This window comes from Heteronotia binoei, chromosome 8 (genome assembly GCF_032191835.1).
Source record: "Heteronotia binoei isolate CCM8104 ecotype False Entrance Well chromosome 8, APGP_CSIRO_Hbin_v1, whole genome shotgun sequence".
NCBI lineage: Eukaryota > Metazoa > Chordata > Lepidosauria > Squamata > Gekkonidae > Heteronotia > Heteronotia binoei.
In genome coordinates, this window is record NC_083230.1 from 34,510,867 (window position 1) to 34,529,999 (window position 19,133).

The window sequence follows — 19,133 nt, forward strand, 5'->3', positions numbered from 1 at the left end:
AGTTGGACTTGACTGTATGACTGAACAAAAAAAAAAATTCAGAGACCTGACCTGGAAATACAACCTGGCTCAGAGCCAATCCTGTCTGTTAATTGGCGTGTTCGATAAACTGTTTGGATGGTTTTAACTTACCAGTGTTTCCAGTTGGCTAATGTGTTAAGTTTCTTTCTGTCAAGGTTGCAGAAAAGAGGTTAATTGTCTATTGGCCTCACCTACCTACTACTACGTTTGTACTTGTTGCAACCACCACCCTTGTTTTATGCGTAAGCCTACCTTCTAGAACAAATATATAGTTTTTAGCATTTCATTGTTTTCTTAAGATCATCCCAATGTTTCCCTCTTCCTAATAGATATAGATAAAGAGTTTCATTTTAAATAATGATCTATTGCCTCCATGCCTTATTTACCCAACACTCTATTTCCAGGCCCCTTTTCAACTCCCAAAGCCCTCCAGCATTAAAGTTTCTGTCATTAATTAATTAATTAATAGACCTTTGGCATATTGACAATCAGAAATAAATACAACATTGTACCATAATGATATGGTCTAAGGTTCCATATGAACTGAAAACACTCAAAAACAGTACTATCTAAAATTTGAACTTCAAAACTTCTAAGTGAAATTTACAGCCTATAAAACATATAGCCAAGGGAATGAAGTCTAAGATTCCATATGAAGCACAATAAGGACAATATTATCTAAACTTTTGAACTTTGAGAACTTCTATAAGAAATTTGGCGACAGCATTAGTAAAGTTTCTGTCTCTGGAATGCTGTGCTCCTGCGCCCATCCTCTCCACTGACAGTATTGCTGGTAAACCCAGAGCACCTCCAGGCTTCACGCACTGTCACTCTTCTTTATTTCCACTGAGAAACATGCACACGTGAGTCTTTTGTTTTTAGGGGTGGTTTTCCACCATGTAAGTTTTTTTCTTTAAACCAATTTCAGATTTTTCTGCAAACTTGGGAGCCCCCCCCCCCGCCCCCAAGTTTGAAGAAAAAATCTCGTTTATCATAATCCATATCCACAGGTTTAGGTGTCTGCGGATCTACCCACAGTTCAGAACTGTGTTTCAATTTGGTTTTGTTAAATAGTCATGATGCCATTCCAGTTTTTCAATTTTTGTCACTAAAAAGTTTATTGTTGGCAAGCTTACATAACAGATAATTCATAAGCAATTTAACTTTGTTTGAGAGACTGACATCGTTTAATGAAAAATCATTCTTCTGTAGTATGTTGAATACATGTACAAATAGACCCAACAAAAGGGTCTGTTGAAAAATGGTATATGGCACTGGGTTATGAGGTTAACGTAAAGGTCTTGTTTTTGTTTCCTACAGGTTTATCCTTTTCTATTAGTCTCGCTTTAAGGAAAAACACCCTTAAAATATTACTTTTGTCATCGTTCCCCATCTAGATTGGCAGGGATATATAGTTGTGCCCCAAATTGTTGCTAGTTTTGTGATGAACTTACACTAACTTTATCCATGTGTGGTTGAAATGTATTAGAGCAAAGAAGTTTTGGAAAATGGCTGCTATAATCTCATTGTATGGTACTGGACATAAGGTTGTTCTTACTGCATAATTATTTTAGTTAAATGATGTTGTGTCCATCTCAAAACAGTTCTGAATGATTGTTCTGAATGCAGTGACAGCAGCTAGATTAGTATCTTCCAAACTGTGGAATCAAAAGAAAATTCCCAGTAGGCATCCTTACTCAAGAGAAAGAATTCTTATATTCTGAAAACAAATGAGGATGTGACCAGGTTAGATTCACAGTGGAAAGACATCTTAAGCCAAATCAAGTTAAATACCATCAAGCTTCAGTCATAGTTAACTACATATGCAAGAAGTAACTATTGATAGGAATAATTAATAATAGTATTACTTAGTTAAAGAAAAATGTCTACCTTTACTGTGTACTTAAATGTAATCTCATGTAATTTTTTAAAAGCATCTTTACACCAAGTACTCTTCTTCTTTGGCCTTTATTTAGTACTTCTGTAAAAAAAATTTAAAAAGGAAAAAAAGTCAGTAGGGCATGCATCAGATTTCAACAGAACTTGGAATTGCAGAACCTTTGGTGTGGGCTCCTTTAGCTTACTCTGATTTATCTCATAGAGGTCTGCATTTTGAACATGATTTGAAGAAGGCAAGTAGAGTTAGAGTGTTTGTCCCCTGCTGTTTAATGAAGTCCTGCCTAAAGAGAGCCCGCCATTTCCCATCTGTATTGTAACCACTTGTCAGTATCAATTCCTTGAAGCTGAGGGAAATGCCTGCCTCAATTTTGTATTTTGTTTTGATGCAGCTCTGATTTTTGTTCTCCATAGCAAGATGGGATATAGGTTTAACAAATACTGAAAGCACTGTTGTACATTTTGCCTTGTTATTGTGCATGAGAGAGGGAAGACAAGACTGAAGGAATTTTAAGCACATTTATGCAGAACCCAGTAGAAATTGTTAAATTAACTGCAAATGAAGGCAAATTGGGTCTCCTTCACCTTCTTCTCTGTACACTTAGAAAAATGTTACTTAGAGACTCATGTATTTATTCTTCTGTGTTGTTTGACAGGCCGAATGGGAGCTGGTGAAAAGAAAAATGTTTGCAATGTACAGTACCGACGACCTTTTGGCTGTGCAGTCCTCAGCATAGCAGATCTACTAGCAGGAGACACAAAAGATGACCTTATCCTAAAAGTGTACATGTAAGAACATATATATCTGAAGTATGTTGCAACAGTCTCTGTGCAGAAATATTGAAATCAAATTTTATCAGCAAAACTTAGTCTAGTGTTTTTTGAAATGTCTGTCAGCGGAATGACGTTCAATGAACATGCACCTGTGTCTTTTATATGCAACTATATATTCTGTTTCACATTCAGGTAAACCATTGTAATCTGTTATAGTAAATTATCTATATAGCATGATGCAGTATGAGATACCAAACAGTTTGGAATTGTTATATCTCAACTTGTTTTGTCTTAAATAAAAAGTGCTGAGCATAAGGTTGGCCCAATGGGGGGAGTCCATCCCTTAGTCCACTCCAGCAAACATGCTAGAGGGTCCTGTGAAACTGTAAACACTGTGATATGAGCTCTTATAGACACAATGTGACTTCAGATAATGTAGCCTCTTGTACAGTTTGTTAATCTTTATCGATCATTCAGGTAGTCAACATAAGTAGTTCTGCCCAGTTTAACCTGCTCTGTTTATAAATTAAAATATCAGTATGTAAGAGCCTTGTTCTAGACTAGTAATCTTTAGCCTATGAGGTAGGTTGTGACGCTGAAACTGCTGAGTGTGAGCCCTATAAAAATGGTGGTGGGGGATGTTGCCCCTCTTTGGTAGATCTTTTTGTTTATAGTGTGTGTGTGTTTAAGAGAACAAGGGCATACAACATATCCTGCCTTTACATTCATGCTATGTTGAGCAGCAGGACAATGAGGCAAAATCAGCTCCTTCCATAAACTATACAACTGAATCCAGTCCATGGATTTTTGAAGATGGTTGAAGATAGACTGAAACAAATGTTTCATGTGCTGGAAGCAATGACAAGAAAGATTTAGTTTCCTGCTGACCTTCAAAGTGAAACTTAAAGCAAACTGAAATGTTATCAACTATGCATACCATCTTACTGATAAATATTTTGTTATAACTATGTGGACTGGCAATTTAAACAATAGACTCCAGAGCAGTGTTCCCTCTAAGCTGAGTTAGCGTGAGCTAGCTCACAGATTTTTAGCCTCCAGCTCATGCATTTTTGTCTTAACTCAGGAAGGATGACCCCAGAGCACACTAATTTATGCAGTAGCTCACAACTTTAATACCACTAGCTCACAACTTTAGTGCTAGTAGCCCACAAAGTAGAATTTTTGCTCACAAGACTCTGCAGCTTAGAGGGAATATTGCTACAGAGTATATTTTGATTGTTTTTGATGGCTCATAGTATAATGCAGTTTGCAAATACATACATAATTATCTACCAAGATTTGTAACTATGAGAGGAAAAAAATTGAAGAAAGACATGCCAAGAGATCTAGTGGGAAAGTTCATGGAGGGAACAGGAGTTTCCCCGACTTTCTCAAGCACACAGATGTTTCCTCTGAAAAACCTCTTGTCGAGTCAGGTGAGCCTTGTGAAGACTAGATGGGACACTTTTATCTAGGGAAGTGAGGAAAAATTGGCATTCTGTCCACTGAAGACAGCTACTCATAGAAGAGATGGTCTGATTTCCCTCTTCATCACTGCAGTGCCCAAAGTCGATTGAAGCTTAATCCAGCTAAGACAGGGTTCCTGTACCTGGGCCATGAGAGATTAGGTTCGGGCATCCAACTCCCAACCCTGGATGGTGCATCTCTTGTGATGGCTCAGAAGGTGAAGAGTTTGGGGGTGACACTGGATGCCTCACTATGTATGGAGGCACAGGTCACAGTGGTTGCTCGATCTGCCTTTTATCATCTTTGGTAGGTCAGACAACTAGCGCCCTGCCTGTCTCCCCAGGACCTAGCTACAGTGATGCATGAAACAGTCACTTCCAGATTGGATTACTGTAACTCGCTCTACATAGGCTTACCCTTGAGACTGATCCAGAAACTTCAACTGGTGCAAAATGTAACAGCATTTTGATAACAGTGCCTAGCCGGGCACACATCCGGCCAGCGCTTCAGCAACTGCATTGGTTGCCAATTGAGTACCGGATCGGTTTCAAGGTTTTAGTATTGACTTTTAAAGCCTTACACAGCCTGGGACTGACATATCTATGGGACCGCATCTTCCTATATATGCCCCAGAGACTGTTACAGTCTGGCGCACAACAGCTGCTGACAGTCCGTGGCCCGAAGGACATCCGTCTCACTTCAGGACTTTTTTTACCTTGGCCCCAGCCTGGTGGAATCAACTCCCCCTCGAGATCCCCGGGTCCTTACTGAACTGTTACCTTTTTGTAGGGCCTGTAAAATGGAGCTATTCCACCAGGCCTTTAATTGAGGCAGCGAGTGTCCTACACTATCAGGTATTTTACTCCATTGGCCTGGCCTATGCTGTGGTACCACCTCTGTCATAATATTAAATTACCTTTGCTATGTCTGATTCTTAGAGTGTAGGACTGATTCGTAGTCCATACAACATGTGCCAACTGATCCTTAGGCTATATAACATGTGCCAACTGAGCCACCATCTAAAACTGTCTATGATTGAATTGTCTTTTATTTTATTCACGTGTTTTAATTGTTAATCATATTGTTTTTATAATGTTGTTACCCTCCTTGGGATAGGGTGGACTATAAATGACCTAAAATAAATAAATACTGACATGCATTTTTTATGAGGCTCTTCCAAGCCCCCAAGATAATTTTTGGAGCAACCTACTTTGTGAAGTAGCCAGTTCCTTCCACATAACATTCCATTGCATCCAACTCATGGATTTTTGCGCATTAGTTGAACATAGTAGATGGAAAAGAATGTTTAGTTTTCATTGATGTAGTTACAAGGAATATTTAATATTTCTTTACATCTTAGATATGAAAAATGAAACAACATCTTGGGAAACAGTGTAAATGCAAAAAATGAAATGCCATTAGCTATACACCCTAGAGACTTGAGTTACTTTCAGGTTTAGATCTTGGACCACGAGTCTAACAGTATCTCAAAGTCTGTCGGTGTGTTGAATTACAGATGCTGGAAGCTGTGGCTTTGAGGACAATTTCATCTGATGGTGCATTGGTAGCATGATTTTTATTTTATGTTAACTATATGACAGTGCAGGTTTCTCGGTGGTAGAGAAATTGGGTTGGGTTCCTCGGTGGTAGAGAAATTTTCTGGTTAATTATTTTCTCCTCAGAGAATTCAGCTGTTTATTCGTGAAGTGACCTTCAGTTCTTTTTTTTTTAAAGGTCTGAAAGATTTATGATCTATGTAGCTTTAAAACAAGTTTTTTAAAAAGTCTTTATTATAAAATTGGAATGCTTGTTTATGGGTTTTTTTAAAAAGGAAAATGTTTCTTGTACAAAATTAGTTATAATAGTCGCCTTCTAAGTACTTTCCTCTTTTCAGTAAACACACTAATAAGTTACATCACAGTAAAATTTTGTGGATCTTAAGTTAGTGTGATATCTTTAAGTGGTAGTGAAGAAGTCGCTGTACAATTTAGAGAAGAAGAAAAGATCTACGAGTTATGCAATGTGGGGTGTGTGGACCTTGACAACACAGCAAGGATTCAATTGGTTGCCATGCCAACAAATTAGATGTGTTCTCTTATTTACCTTTTATACCAAATTTCTTTTGTACAAGGTACCTTACTGTCCTACTAGCAAAACTCCAGGTACAATTAGGGATGAAAGATGGAGGTTTATTTTATTTTCTGCCTTTAATTACTTGGAGAGAGACTCCCCCCCCCCCCCTGAATTTGCCCCATTAGCTAATGACAAACATCTACTCTCATTTGAATTGAGAACTGTTATTCTTTTTACAGGTGCAACACAGAGAGTGATTGGTACCAGATCCATGAAAACATCATCAAAAAGCTAAATGCTCGTTATAATTTAACAGGATCCAATGCTGGTAGGTTTCATTTTCCTTTCTTTTTTTTTTTTGGCAGAGTTTGAAGAGACAGTGGAAAGGAACAGAGAGTATGTGGGGCGGGTTGATGTGGTTAATCCATCTTCAAATCTATTAAGTTTTTTGTATTGTCTTGGAGAAGTCTGAGTTGCTTCAGAGCATTGTTGAAACCAGACACTCTAAGTTACTTGCAGTTTATTCCTATTCTGAGTAACTCCAGTTTAAGCCTATTGACTTCAATTAGTACAACTGGAGTAACTGTGCACAGGATGACACTTTTGATCTCTCAAAAGCTATTTTCCTTCACATTTTAGGAAATGACACTTGCTTTTGCTTTACTTGTGAACTAAAGGTACCACATGCGTGCCTGTTGAGTTACACTTCTATGGTGGAACATGGGAAGTTGGAATGACCATAATTTCTTTTCTATTTTGCCATGTGAGAAAGTGGATAAACAGTGTTAAAACAATCAAGGACATGTTAAAAACAAAACATTATCAAAGTACATCAAGTTAAAGAAAAAGAGTTGGATTTATACCCTGTCCTTCACTCAGAGCCTCAGAGGGGCTTACAGTCTCCTTCCCATTCCTCTCTCCACAATAGAGAGGACTACTTTTGAGAGAACAGCTCTTAGAGAACTGTGATTGGCCCAAGACCATCCAGCTGGCTGAATGTGGAGAAGTGGGGAATTAAACCCAGTTCTCCAGATTAGAGTCCACTTTTAACCCCTTCACCAAACTGTCACCAAACTAAAACCAAAGCTAAAATAAATGTATAAAAAAACAGGGACAGCAGTTAAAACAAGACAGGAAGAGAGGCCACTGAGGGAGGACCAAACAAATAAACAAAAACAGTTTTTGCCCACTGGTTGAAGGTGGCAATATAAGGGGACAAATGAATACCCTTAGGTAGGGTGTTCCATAATTTTGGTGCCATGACCAAGAAGGTCATTTCCTAAATTGCAACCCCTCTAGCCTCAGAAAGCAGGAGCACCCAAAGCAGGACCTCAGGAGATTATCATGGTGTTGGGAAGCTTTGTATGAGAATACACAGTCCCAAAGGTGTGCTGGTCCCAAATGGTATAGGGCTCTAAAGGTCAGTGCAAGGACCCTGAAATGGGCCTGGAAATGTCTTTTGCATTCAAAAGTTTTTTTTAAAAAGCATCTGTAATGAGGCAGTCCTAAAAGAGATGGATTACATTTGCTGTTAAGATATAACTTGAGTGGTGTGCTTAAGGCAGTGCTAACTGAAATGCCCCATTGAAATACAGTATGTCACAGAACTGAGTACACCCCTTCACATTTTGTAAATATTTATCTTTTCATGTGACAACACTGAAGAAATGACACTTGGCTACAATATAAAGTAGTGAATCTACATCTTGTATAACAGTGTCAATGTGCTGTCCCCTCAAAATTACGCAACACACAGCCATTAATGTCTAAACTGCTGGCAACAAAAGCGAGTACACCCCTAAGTGATAATGTCCAAATGGGGCCCAAAGTGTCAATATTTTGTGTGGCCACCATTATTTTCCAGCACTGCCTTAACCCTCTTGGGCATAGAGTTCACCAGAGCTTCACAGGTTGCCACTGGAGTCCTTTTCCACTTTTCCATGACGACATCACGTAGCTGGTGGATGTTAGAGACCTTGCGCACCTCCACCTTTCGTTTCAGGATGCCCCACAGATGCTCAATAGGGTTTAGGTCTGGAAACATGCTTGGACAGTCCATCACCTTTACCCTCAGCTTCTTTAGCAAGGCAGTGGCCCTTTTGGAGGTGTGTTTGGGGTTGTTATCATGTTGGAATACTGCCCTGCGGCCCAGTCTCCGAAGGGAGAGGATCTGCTTTGCTTCAGTATGTTACAGTACATGTTGGCATTCACGGTTCCCTCGATGAACTGTAGCTCCCCAGTGCCGGCAGCACTCATGCAGCCCCAGACCATGACATTCCCACCACCATGCTTGACTGTAGGCAAGACACACTTGTCTTTGTACTCCTCACCTGGTTGCTGCCACACACGCTTGACACCATCTGAACCAAATAAGTTTATCTTGGTCTCATCAGACCACAGGACATGGTTCCAGAAATCCATGTCCTTAGTCTGCTTGTCTGCAGCAAACCGTTTACGGGCTTTCTTGTGCATCATCTTTAGAAGAGGCTTCCTTCTGGGACGACAGCCCTGCAGACCAATTTGATGCAATGTGAGGCATATGGTCTGAGCACTGACAGGCTGACCCCCCACCCCTTCAGCCTCTGTAGCAATGTCATGGTCTGGGGCTGCATGAGTGCTGCCGTCACAGGGGAGCTACAGTTCATTGAGGTGAAGAGTTTGGGGGTGACACTGGCTCTGTTTTCTCTTTATTCAGAACATTTAATAGTGAGCATGTTCCTTCTCACATAAAGCAGACCAGGGCTACATCCAAATATAGGTATTTCACTATTGTTATGCAATAGCGGTCATTCACAACTGGGTTAGCTTGTCCATGCAGAGTAATCCAGTTGTGAATAGTACAGTACTGCAATATCCAGTTATGTTGGGATGTAGTCAAGGGTGAAATTTTTGTCATGTGAGAAAAGAGACCTCTGCAGCATAACAAATAGGAATTTTTGACACCTAAAGAACTGAACTTTTTAAAGCATATGCCAGAATAAAAAGTTGTTAGTCTTTAAGGTACAGGACTGCTCTGGGTTTGTTTTTTTCTGTAGCAGGGCTAACAGGATTTCCTTCCTGGAATTTGTTACTCTTCTATATGATGATTCATCAGATCCTGCATCCTCTTAAATCTTTCTCTTATTAGCTTCAGAGATGGATCAGCTGTACTTAAAGTGTTGTATTTCATACACGCTTTGAATAACATTAATACAATAAGAGTGCTTTTGTTTAATTACTTTACACTCCAGTGACAGGATATTAATCTGCCATTTAAATCCTTCATTACACTTCAGTGACAAGGGGATTATGTACATTATATTTTGATGTGTTTAAGCTACAGTTGTCACTGAGGGCTGCCGTTTGAAAGAAACTCAAAGCCGGAAAGATGCTGAGATGTTGTGATTGTTGAATAAATACACCCAGCATGAAAGTGTCTATCTTTTTTCTTAATAAATGAGAAGCCTGGGCAACTGAACTTTGATGGATAATTTTGTTTGGCAATTATTGCTTAATTAGTTTAAATGATAAGTGGAAAACAGAAGAGAATTAGTTTGAAGTTCAACTGTTAGGGCATGCTTTTTAAGTTAAAAAAAAAAACCCTTTACACGTTTAGTACTTTGTAAAATATGGGATACTGTTCCTAGATTTTTAAAAAAATCAAAACTAAGGTATACTAGTGACAATCTCCAAGCAAAGGCTTTCTGAGTTGAAACTTTTCCTGTGACAGAAAAATTTTAGTTGACCAGATGACCAGTCAGCCGTTATATGGCTAAGCAGGAGGCCTCTCTTCTTCTTGGCATTCCCTTCCTTCCTCAAGAATACTGGGTGCTGTTTTGGCTGCATCTGAGAGGAGGAGTCTGGGCCAGGTAGTCCTCAGGGTACCTGATACATTAGTTGCAAACACATAATACAGAGTTCTTGTGAAAAGAGACAGAAAGCAGAAATTATTAGAGTGAGAGGGGATTTTCAGACTTCTGATTGGCCAGTAGACCAGGTGCTGAGTCCGATGGAGCTTGAAGAAGCACCTGTGAGAAAGGTGCTTGGCTTGGCACTGCATCTGGAGGCTCACCTTGGAAAGAAACAGGCAATAAGAGGTTCTCAGGAGTAGGAGCCACGGCAGGGCTGGGATGCCTGATGGGAGGGGAAGCAGAAAAGCAGAATGCATAAGGGAAGGCCAAAGAGGATCTCTAAGGGATGGGCCTGCTTAAAGGGACTAGAGCCCGGTCTGAGGCTACAGGCAAAGATGAATCAGCTATTTATATATTTGCAAATACATAATAGGCTCATTTCAGGCATGATGAAACTATCATTTCTTTTAACTATGTCATATAAGTATTGCATCCATACATAAAACTGGCAGCTAAAGCAGAGTTTTCATACACTTAAGTTCCTCATTGAGGTCTCATAAATTAAGACTATTCATGGTGATGCAAAGTGCTAGTGAAGAGCACTATATATTTTAAAGAGAAGAATTTGGGAAAGTTGAGTTAGAGCAATTACCTCATTGTCCCTTGGTGATATCATTTGATATGAGCTAGAAGGAGCACAGCCAATCATGCTGCAGATTATAGTGAAACCAAACTCCTTCTCAAACTAGGATCTTAATTTCTGGTTAATATAATATGTTTTGTCTTTGAATTTTTTTAAAAAAGATAAAAAGTGAATATTTTGAAGAAATGAGAAAATACTAGCTCAAATGCCAAGAAAGCAACATGTGAAAGGATTTTTATACAAAAAAGTCTCTCAATACAGTATATTTAATGAACTGAGCACTAACTCATCATTTTGTATAAACATTTAGTCAGAGGAGATGGTGGGAAGACATGGCAATTTCCATGAGGAAGCTTGACCAGCAATGTCTGTTCTTGCTTTGATGTTGCTTACTTTGTGGCATATGACATAATATGAGGAAGTGTGCATGATACATGATGTTGCTAATGCCTGTGGATTTTTGCCTGCACTTTGAGTGTATGAGGAGGAAATGCAACAAATTTGTTACAGCTTTTGCAACTTGGATTTCTCCTGGTTTTACACTGAATACTCGGATTTTTGGGAACAAGAAAAAAGAGCATACTCATGCAACCTTGATATTAGGACATTTTCCCAGAGTTTTACTACTTGAGTATCATCAAGAAATAGAAGCTAGGGCTGGGCAATGCTGATGTAGTGTGTAGTTGAGGTTTGGCTCAGTTCTCAGAGATTCCCACTGAGTTCTGTAATTCAGATGAAATGTACTGTAATTTGTGGTAGAGCTGCTTATGCAGATGCCATGCCACGAAGAAGAAGAAGACTGCAGATTTATACCCCGCCCTTCTCTCTGAATCAGAGACTCAGTGCGGCTTACAATCTCCTATAACTTCTCCCCCCACAACAGACACTCTGTAAGGTGGGTGGGGCTGAGAGAGCTCTCACAGCAGCTGTCCTTTCAAGGACAACTCCTATGAGAGCTATGGCTGACCCAAGGCCATTCCAGCAGCTGCAAGTTGGAGGAGTGGGGAATCAAACCCGGTTCTCCCAGATAAGAGTCCATACATTTAACCACTACACCAAACTGGCTCTCAAAAAGCAGGTATAGCCCATTCAAAGTTTTGTTCTGTTTTGTCCTATTATTTTTTCCTTTAAATATCAGTGGCTCACTCCTGTGGGCAAAAATAATTTTTCTTCTTTCCTGTTATTAAGCCATTAAGACATGCCTCTTCCACCTATATAATATTCCAAATGCAACCCTTCTTTTCCATTCCCCTAAGCAAAAATTGGCTCATTCTCAGTCTTTGGTGACTGCTGTATCCTTTTCTCTCTGATCTTCCATTGTCAAGTTTCATTCTTCTCATTAGAACTCTGCCACCAAATTTTTTTTTTTTTTTTTCATTCAGACTATGAGGTATCTGTCCTTAAATCCTAAAACTGGGCTCATGCTTACTTCCAACACAAGCACCTCAGCCTTACCTTCAAAGCCTGTACACATCTTTACATTTGTATCCTGATATAGCCCTGCTGTAGATCTTCGCTCCTCCATCTCTTACACACAACTACATTAAGGTCTTTTGCTCCATTATGTAGCTCTCTCCTTCTCTTACTTCTCAAAAGTTACTTTTTCTAGGACGGCTTTGGCCATTTTGTTCTCATTGGCTAACAAAATTATGCCTAAATAGATACCGATAAACAGAATAGATACTTTCTTCCTGTTCACCCTCACCTGTATTATTCTCTGTTCCTTCAATTGCCACTCCAGTGTTGAATTTTAAGGTTACAAATTACTTGGATCAGGGATTATGTAATACAAAGCAAGTCAGTGTTACAATGATGGTAAATTATGCCCAACATTGGATGCCCTCACTTTCACCAACAGGGGCCCAAACATTACGATCCTTGAAACACAATGTTGTCTTCCACACATTTCCTGCCCATCCTAATGAGAGCCATTTTGTTAGGTTTTTATATGTTTTTCAGAGTATGACCCACGACTGCTCAGTCTTCTGCTTTGTGAGTCAGGAACTGCAAATTTCTATTCTCATTACTTTCACCGCATACAATACATTGCACTGTATTTCCCTTCTCATTAACTGCACTAGCTGAAATAATTTAGTACAGTCATGTATCTATCTACTGTCTGCACAGCTGGGTGTTCTTGCAATTATTACCTCTCTACACTATCTTATGCTTTGTTTACATTCTAATGTAATTAAATTCTGGCAAATTGGGAAGGTGTTTAGTTACATTGTCACAACAATCTGTAACTTTTAATCAGAAAACATTTTGATGGGGTTGCGATAAGCTTAGCCGTGTGGCTGCTTTTAAAGAGAGAAACTGGCATGGTAATTTGACAATAATGGTTTTAATGAAAACTGTTATGTAGGTCAGCTGGAATCTGCTTTATGCCTAAATTTCTATTATTAGCAAGTTGGTCCTGTTCACTGGCACTTCTTTCCTTTAATTTTTTTTAACTAAAATTACCTCCACTAGCTGCTACTAAATTGTGTGGTAGATTTTAAAAACTGTGGTGCCTCCGTCTGAAGGCAGACTATTCTCCATGGAAGCTTGAAATGATCATCAGAATTAAGATGAGTGCACAAAAATGTTACCTTGTTGAGAAATGTTAGCTTATTGAGAAATAAAGCCTTTACATTCATGTTGTGAAGTCCTGTTTCTCTGAATAATTGAAGGACTTTTGTTAAATCTTTATATCAGTTTGAATTTAAAGCACATGTTAACTAATTGAGTATAATGCTCCTGATGTGGCAATAGCAATGCTAACAGTAGTATTCTCAAGACAGACATTTTTAACCATTAAAATACTTCTTTGCTAACGTAAGTTGCCTTGGGGACAAGCTACAAGTGCTGCATTGTAATTTAAACTTCCGAATTAGTTAGTGATGCTGTAGATTGGGGTTGCTGTATTGGGACAGGATAGGGTTGCCAAGTCCCCCATGGCCTCTGGCAGGGGACTCTATCCTCCTTCTGGTTGCCAGACATGGCCTGGCAATCTTACCTTCCTGTACTAGGGCTCCCAGGTGGGGCAGGGGTTCTCCCACTCTAAAGGTCCCCAACCCACCGGCCCACATTAGGATGGCGGGGGGGGGGATTCCATCCTGATGTCACCAGTGCGATGATGTCACTTGCAAGTGACATCATTGCACCTGTGACATCACTTGCCAGCCACTCTAGGAGCTTCCGGGAAACTCTGTGGTTTTCTCGGATTCTCTTGCAGTTTGGGAGGGAAACTCTATGGTACCATAGAGTTTTCTCTCCCAAATTGCTAGAGCATCTGGGGTGTTACAGCATCAGTTGTAACATCATATCTTCAAGAGACACTTATTTCTACTTAATAAAGCTCTAAACTACTTGGATCTAAAAGCTATGAAGTTTGGTGCAGACCTTGATTTATTTCTTTACCTGGCATCTCCACATCATCAACAAAATAGAGTATGAGTACCATTTGATACCCACTTATTATGTTCAGACAAGAAAGGCTCTTGTATCTAATCAGAGAATCAGTGTGGTGCAGTGGTTAGTGTGTTGGAACTAGTATCTGAGAGACCTAGGACTGAATCCCTACTCTACCATGAAAACGTTCTGGGTGACCTTGGGCCTGTCACACACTCTTAGCCTACCCTGCTCGACAGGTTTATTGTGAGGAGAAAATGGAGAAGAGGAGAGTGGCGTTAGCAGTTTTAGGTCTCCATTTGGGATAAAGACAAATAAAGATAAATAAACGTATAACTAATCATGATCTTAGCTGTGAATATATCTAACTTGGCACTCTTAATAGCTAGCTGCCTACAGGTGTGGTACTTTTTCTTTGGAATAGGATTTTCAAAACAGCCTAAGCCTGAACATCTTTCAGAAGTGCTATCAAGTGCTTCTCTTTATTAAATTTGGGCTGAATTTTATTGGGCAAAGATACGATGGATAAAGTAGTGGGAGCCAGGGTTACCAGCCCCCGGTCCAGGTGAGGTTTTCCCTTCTTTTGCAGGCTCCTCCCTGCCTGCAAATGTCCCAAAACATGGCACAATGACATCACCCTGAAGTCGTTGTGCCACTGATACTCTAGTTTTGGGGCAAAACTCTATGATAAAATCAGACTTCAGTTATAGAGTTTTGCCCAAAATCTAGAGCATCACCGTGCAACATCATGACGTTGACTGTAACATTTGAATGCTTGACCTGCACTTGGAACTACAGTCTACATGCACAAAACTAACTGAGGCCCCACATACAGGCCTTGAAGGGGGAAAGAGAACCTAGTTATTGAGGGCTCACTTAAAGACATGCACGCATATGTACATCACAACAAGCTTTGCAATTTTTAATGACCTCGGTTTTGTTTTCCTGAATTCCTTTTTTAGTTTATTTTTACTAATACCTCTCTGATTGTTTCTTATTACATTTATTTTCAGCCAATTTATTCATATTCGTTCATATTCTGTGTGTGTGTGTGTTCTTCAGTAGCAGAATCCTGTACAATAGTAAAATTCTATAGCCCAGTTACTAGAGTTGCCAACATCCAGGTGAGTTTTGATTGAATGTAAGAGAAATCATGGGTGGGGCCTGGAAAAACTCCCAGAATTACAACTGATCTCTAGAAGGCAGATCAGTTCCCCTGAAGATAATGGTTGCTTTGGAGATGGTTGCTTTGCTTTTCTAGGCTTGCTCAATTGCACAGGAGCTACAGAGCAAATCCTCTATTTTCTCCATTGGCTGAGGCTCCTCCTTTGGGGAGGAAGGAGGGGGAGGCAGAGCTTGCTTTGCCAGGTTCTTTCAATTGCACATTGGAGCTACTGAACCAAGTCTCTCTTCCTTCTATTGACTGAGACTCCTTCCCCTTCTGGTCCCCTGGGGAAGGAAGGAAAGAGCCAGAGCTTTCTTTGCCCAGTTCCTTGGATCCCATGGGAGAAATACAAAGAAAACACCTTTAAGACCAACAAGTGCTAATGTTTTAAGCATGTTTTAAGTTTTTTTTAAAAAAAATCTTTAATTGTCTGTGTCCTTTATAAAGTTTCTATCTCTGCTGCCTAATCTTAAATGGGAGCACGCACATCCCAGCCCTGCCCTGCAAGGTCTCATTAATGTCAGTTCCGGCCCTCATAACAAATGAGTTTGACACCCTTGCTCTAAGGCATTGTATCCTGTTGAGGCCCCTCTCCAGGCTTCACTCCCAAATCTCCAGGAATTTCTCTACCCAGGAGAGGCAACCCCACAATTGTTAGCTGATTTGTTCAAGTTATTCTGTGGAATTTTCCAGTTCCATGTTGCCTAGAGCCTTCTTCCACATAACTTCTCCTCAGGCTCTTCTTTCTCTATTAAGTGCCACTTTCACATGCTTTCTTACTTCTTAGGACATTTCCCAGTACCAGACTGAGTTTTTCATTGTGCCAGTTCATCTAAATATTGTTGAATCTATCTCTGCCACAAACACAAAGCAATATAAATTAATGACTTTCTAATTCTGAACTCAGCCACTTCTAATTTTGGGTTAGAAGTCAGTATTACATGACAGTGAAGATAGCATGCTGAGGGTATGGTAACATAGCTAAGGCTGTTTCTACACTCAGGGCTGATTCTGATTTTATGAGCATTTCATGAGCATTGAATCCGCCTTCAGAAAATGCCTGTTCAAAACTACTCTTGTAAAGTGAGGAGCAACTCTGGGGTGAAAACACTTTCGATGCCAATTCAAGAAAATGAGTGTAAGTGACTTAAGATAATGCAAAGCAAGACAGAAGTGATGGCAGAATGCAATGTAGATGAACATCTTAAATGCGCATCGAGAGAGGATCTTCTGCCAAGTGTAGAAACAGCCTAAGATTTATCTGGGTTTGGCCCAGTAAACTCACTTCATAATGATAATAAAGAAATAAAATTATTTACAAAGACACAGACAAACAGTTAAAAGAAAATGGGATGGGGACACAGTTCAGGAAGGAAAAATGCAAAGAAAACAACAAATCTGACTAATTTTACTTGATGTTTCTCAGCTGCAACTTATTAGCCAATCAGGCTGGCCAAACAAATGGTCTTGGAGAGAAACTAGCTTGTAGGACAGACAACACCTGTGAACACAGAAATTCACACACACTCAGCAGAGAGATTCCCTTCAAGCTGAATGTTCTCTTGACAATGGCTTCAATCAATTAAGAATATCTGATTATTTTCAGAGTTAATTTCTTTTTTGAAATCATCATCTGTAACAAATGCTTGTTTTTTTTAAGAGAACAGAACAGTAGTCTGTTGCAAGTTGATGGAGGTAAATGTTGTTTATCTACAAGATCTGGTCAAATAAATCAGATATGCAAGTGTCTGAGAAAGGCTTGCATATCTGAACCCTGAACCCTTGGTTGGGTAACATAAACCATTTGACTTATTGTGTCTGTCTTGTTTAATGAGGGCGTCTGTCTCCAGTGTCATTTGATCCAGTCTCTGAACCATTTCTTTTGTTGGGTAAGCTAAGGATAAACTCTAGTGTGTCCATTTTTGTGGCATTTTTGTTCCAATTTCTGGATTATTCTCTTGGAAATGATAGCCCTCCAAATATAGATTCTTAATCTACACCAAGCCTGTGGTTCTGAGAATGTGTGCCTTTTTTTGGTTCTCCTGATGGCGTTTCTATGTCAACATGGTGCTTCTATGCCGACATGTTCAATCAATGTGTCCCACCTTTCTCATCTATCAGTCTTCTATCATGTTTTCTTCCTTTGTAGGTCTGGCTGTGTCTCTTCAGTTGCTACATGGAGACATTGAACAAATCAGAAGGGAGTATACATCCATGTTTACCCATGGTATATCAATAACAAGGAAGTTGGGTTTTTCCAATATTATCATGCCTGGTAAGTTAATGAAAAATATGATTCGTGGCCTTTAGAGGGGTCCTTTGGTGGGGCATAAGGCATTTAAAGATATATTGTCGGTTGCAGTTGTGCAGTAGGCCACGTGCCTTCCTTTTATTCCATGTCTTACTCTGTGAAAAGTAAGGGCCATGACAGTCTGCATAAAATGAGTTTTTTGGATTGAAATAAAGAGACTCCCCACTTAGAGCATATTGCAGTAATTGTCCCTTGATTGTAGGTGGTGGTGGATGATGATAGCTAGATTCACATTTTACTTGGATTCCTCTTGTCATTTGGTATTTCATATCTTTTTGTCATTTTTAAATGTGATTTTTAGCATGCTGATGTAGAAATGAGGTTGCATTAAAAGTGGTAGGAAACCCAGGCAAGCCCGATCTTGGAAGCTAAGCAGGGCTGACTTTGGCAAGTACTTGGATGGGAGACCTTTAAGGAATACCAGGGCCAGGATGCAGAGGCAGACAATAGCAAGCCATCTCTCATATGAACACATGAAGCTGCCTTATACTGAATCAGACCCTTGGTCCATCAAAGTCAGTATTGTCTACTCAGACTAGCAGCAGCTCTCCAAGGTCTCAAGCTGAGGTTTTTCACACCTATTTGCCTGGACCCTTTTTTGGAGAAGCCGGGGATTGAACCTGAGACCTTCTGCTTACCAAGCAGATGCTCTACCACTGAGCCACCGTCCCTCTCTGAAACCTCCAAACCCCACTAGGGGTCACCAGAATTCAACCATGACTTTCAGGCATGCATGCCCGTGCACACACACAAACACACGGAAATACTCCCCCCAAAAGTGGTAGAAGTTAATTAAAAGCTTAGGATTGCTCTGCTGTGAATGTGCAAGCATTTGAGACTGTCAAATACATGCAATAAATTTATTGTCTGTGCAGTTACAAGTTGGTAAGTATAACCATAGGGGGGGAAAGAGTCTGTGGTAAGTGAAATAAAAGAGAACATTCAGCCTACATAGCAAGCAATTGTCTCCCAGAGAAGCATGTTTTGATATTGTAAGGTGAAAACCTAGGGCTTAGGTTACCATGATAGGAACTAAGAAGATCCAGTGAGTAGTGTAGCATAGTATAAAAACATTTGATTTTCATTGCCTGGGAGGCAGCCGAGTCTAAATTTTAGTTGCTTTGACCAGGAATATTTGTCAAGAATTCTGCCTCTGGCAATCAAATAGATGGTAGCTATAAATCATTAAATTCAGACACAGCACATACTGGCAGGAGCCTACAAACTCCCACTGCTGGGTGTTTCGGGACCATTACACATCTAACGGGGCTCCCCCCGCCCCTGGAAAAAGAGGTGCTGGAGCTCTCAAGAGGGAAATAAAGGAGAAACACATGAGTGCCCCACATTAAATGTTAAACATTTTTTTTTGAGAATTTTGTTTCCACAAAGAAGTTTCAGAACTCCTTCTACCATGTTCTCCTGGGGAAAAAAAAGCCTTGACATCTAATATCACATATTTATACAGTTAAAATCAGTTTTTGGATTAAAAAAAAACACCTTAGGGTTCTTCATTGAGTTATAGCAGCTAGAAAATATTTTGTTTTGGAGTTTTTGTAGGGT

General features: G+C 39.8%; 1 protein-coding gene across 8 annotated transcripts in view; it reads left to right on the forward strand.

The window, feature by feature from the left end:
* DOCK4 (dedicator of cytokinesis 4) overlaps positions 1 to 19,133 on the forward strand; it is a 434,871-nt gene that overhangs the window by 224,682 nt on the left and 191,056 nt on the right. For all 8 annotated transcript variants that reach the window (XM_060244887.1, XM_060244888.1, XM_060244891.1 and 5 more), the window contains exons 11-13: positions 2,574 to 2,706; positions 6,471 to 6,559; positions 17,412 to 17,537. In XM_060244887.1, the coding sequence (XP_060100870.1) occupies positions 2,574 to 2,706; positions 6,471 to 6,559; positions 17,412 to 17,537 (348 nt within the window). The remainder of the gene's footprint in view (positions 1 to 2,573; positions 2,707 to 6,470; positions 6,560 to 17,411; positions 17,538 to 19,133) is intronic.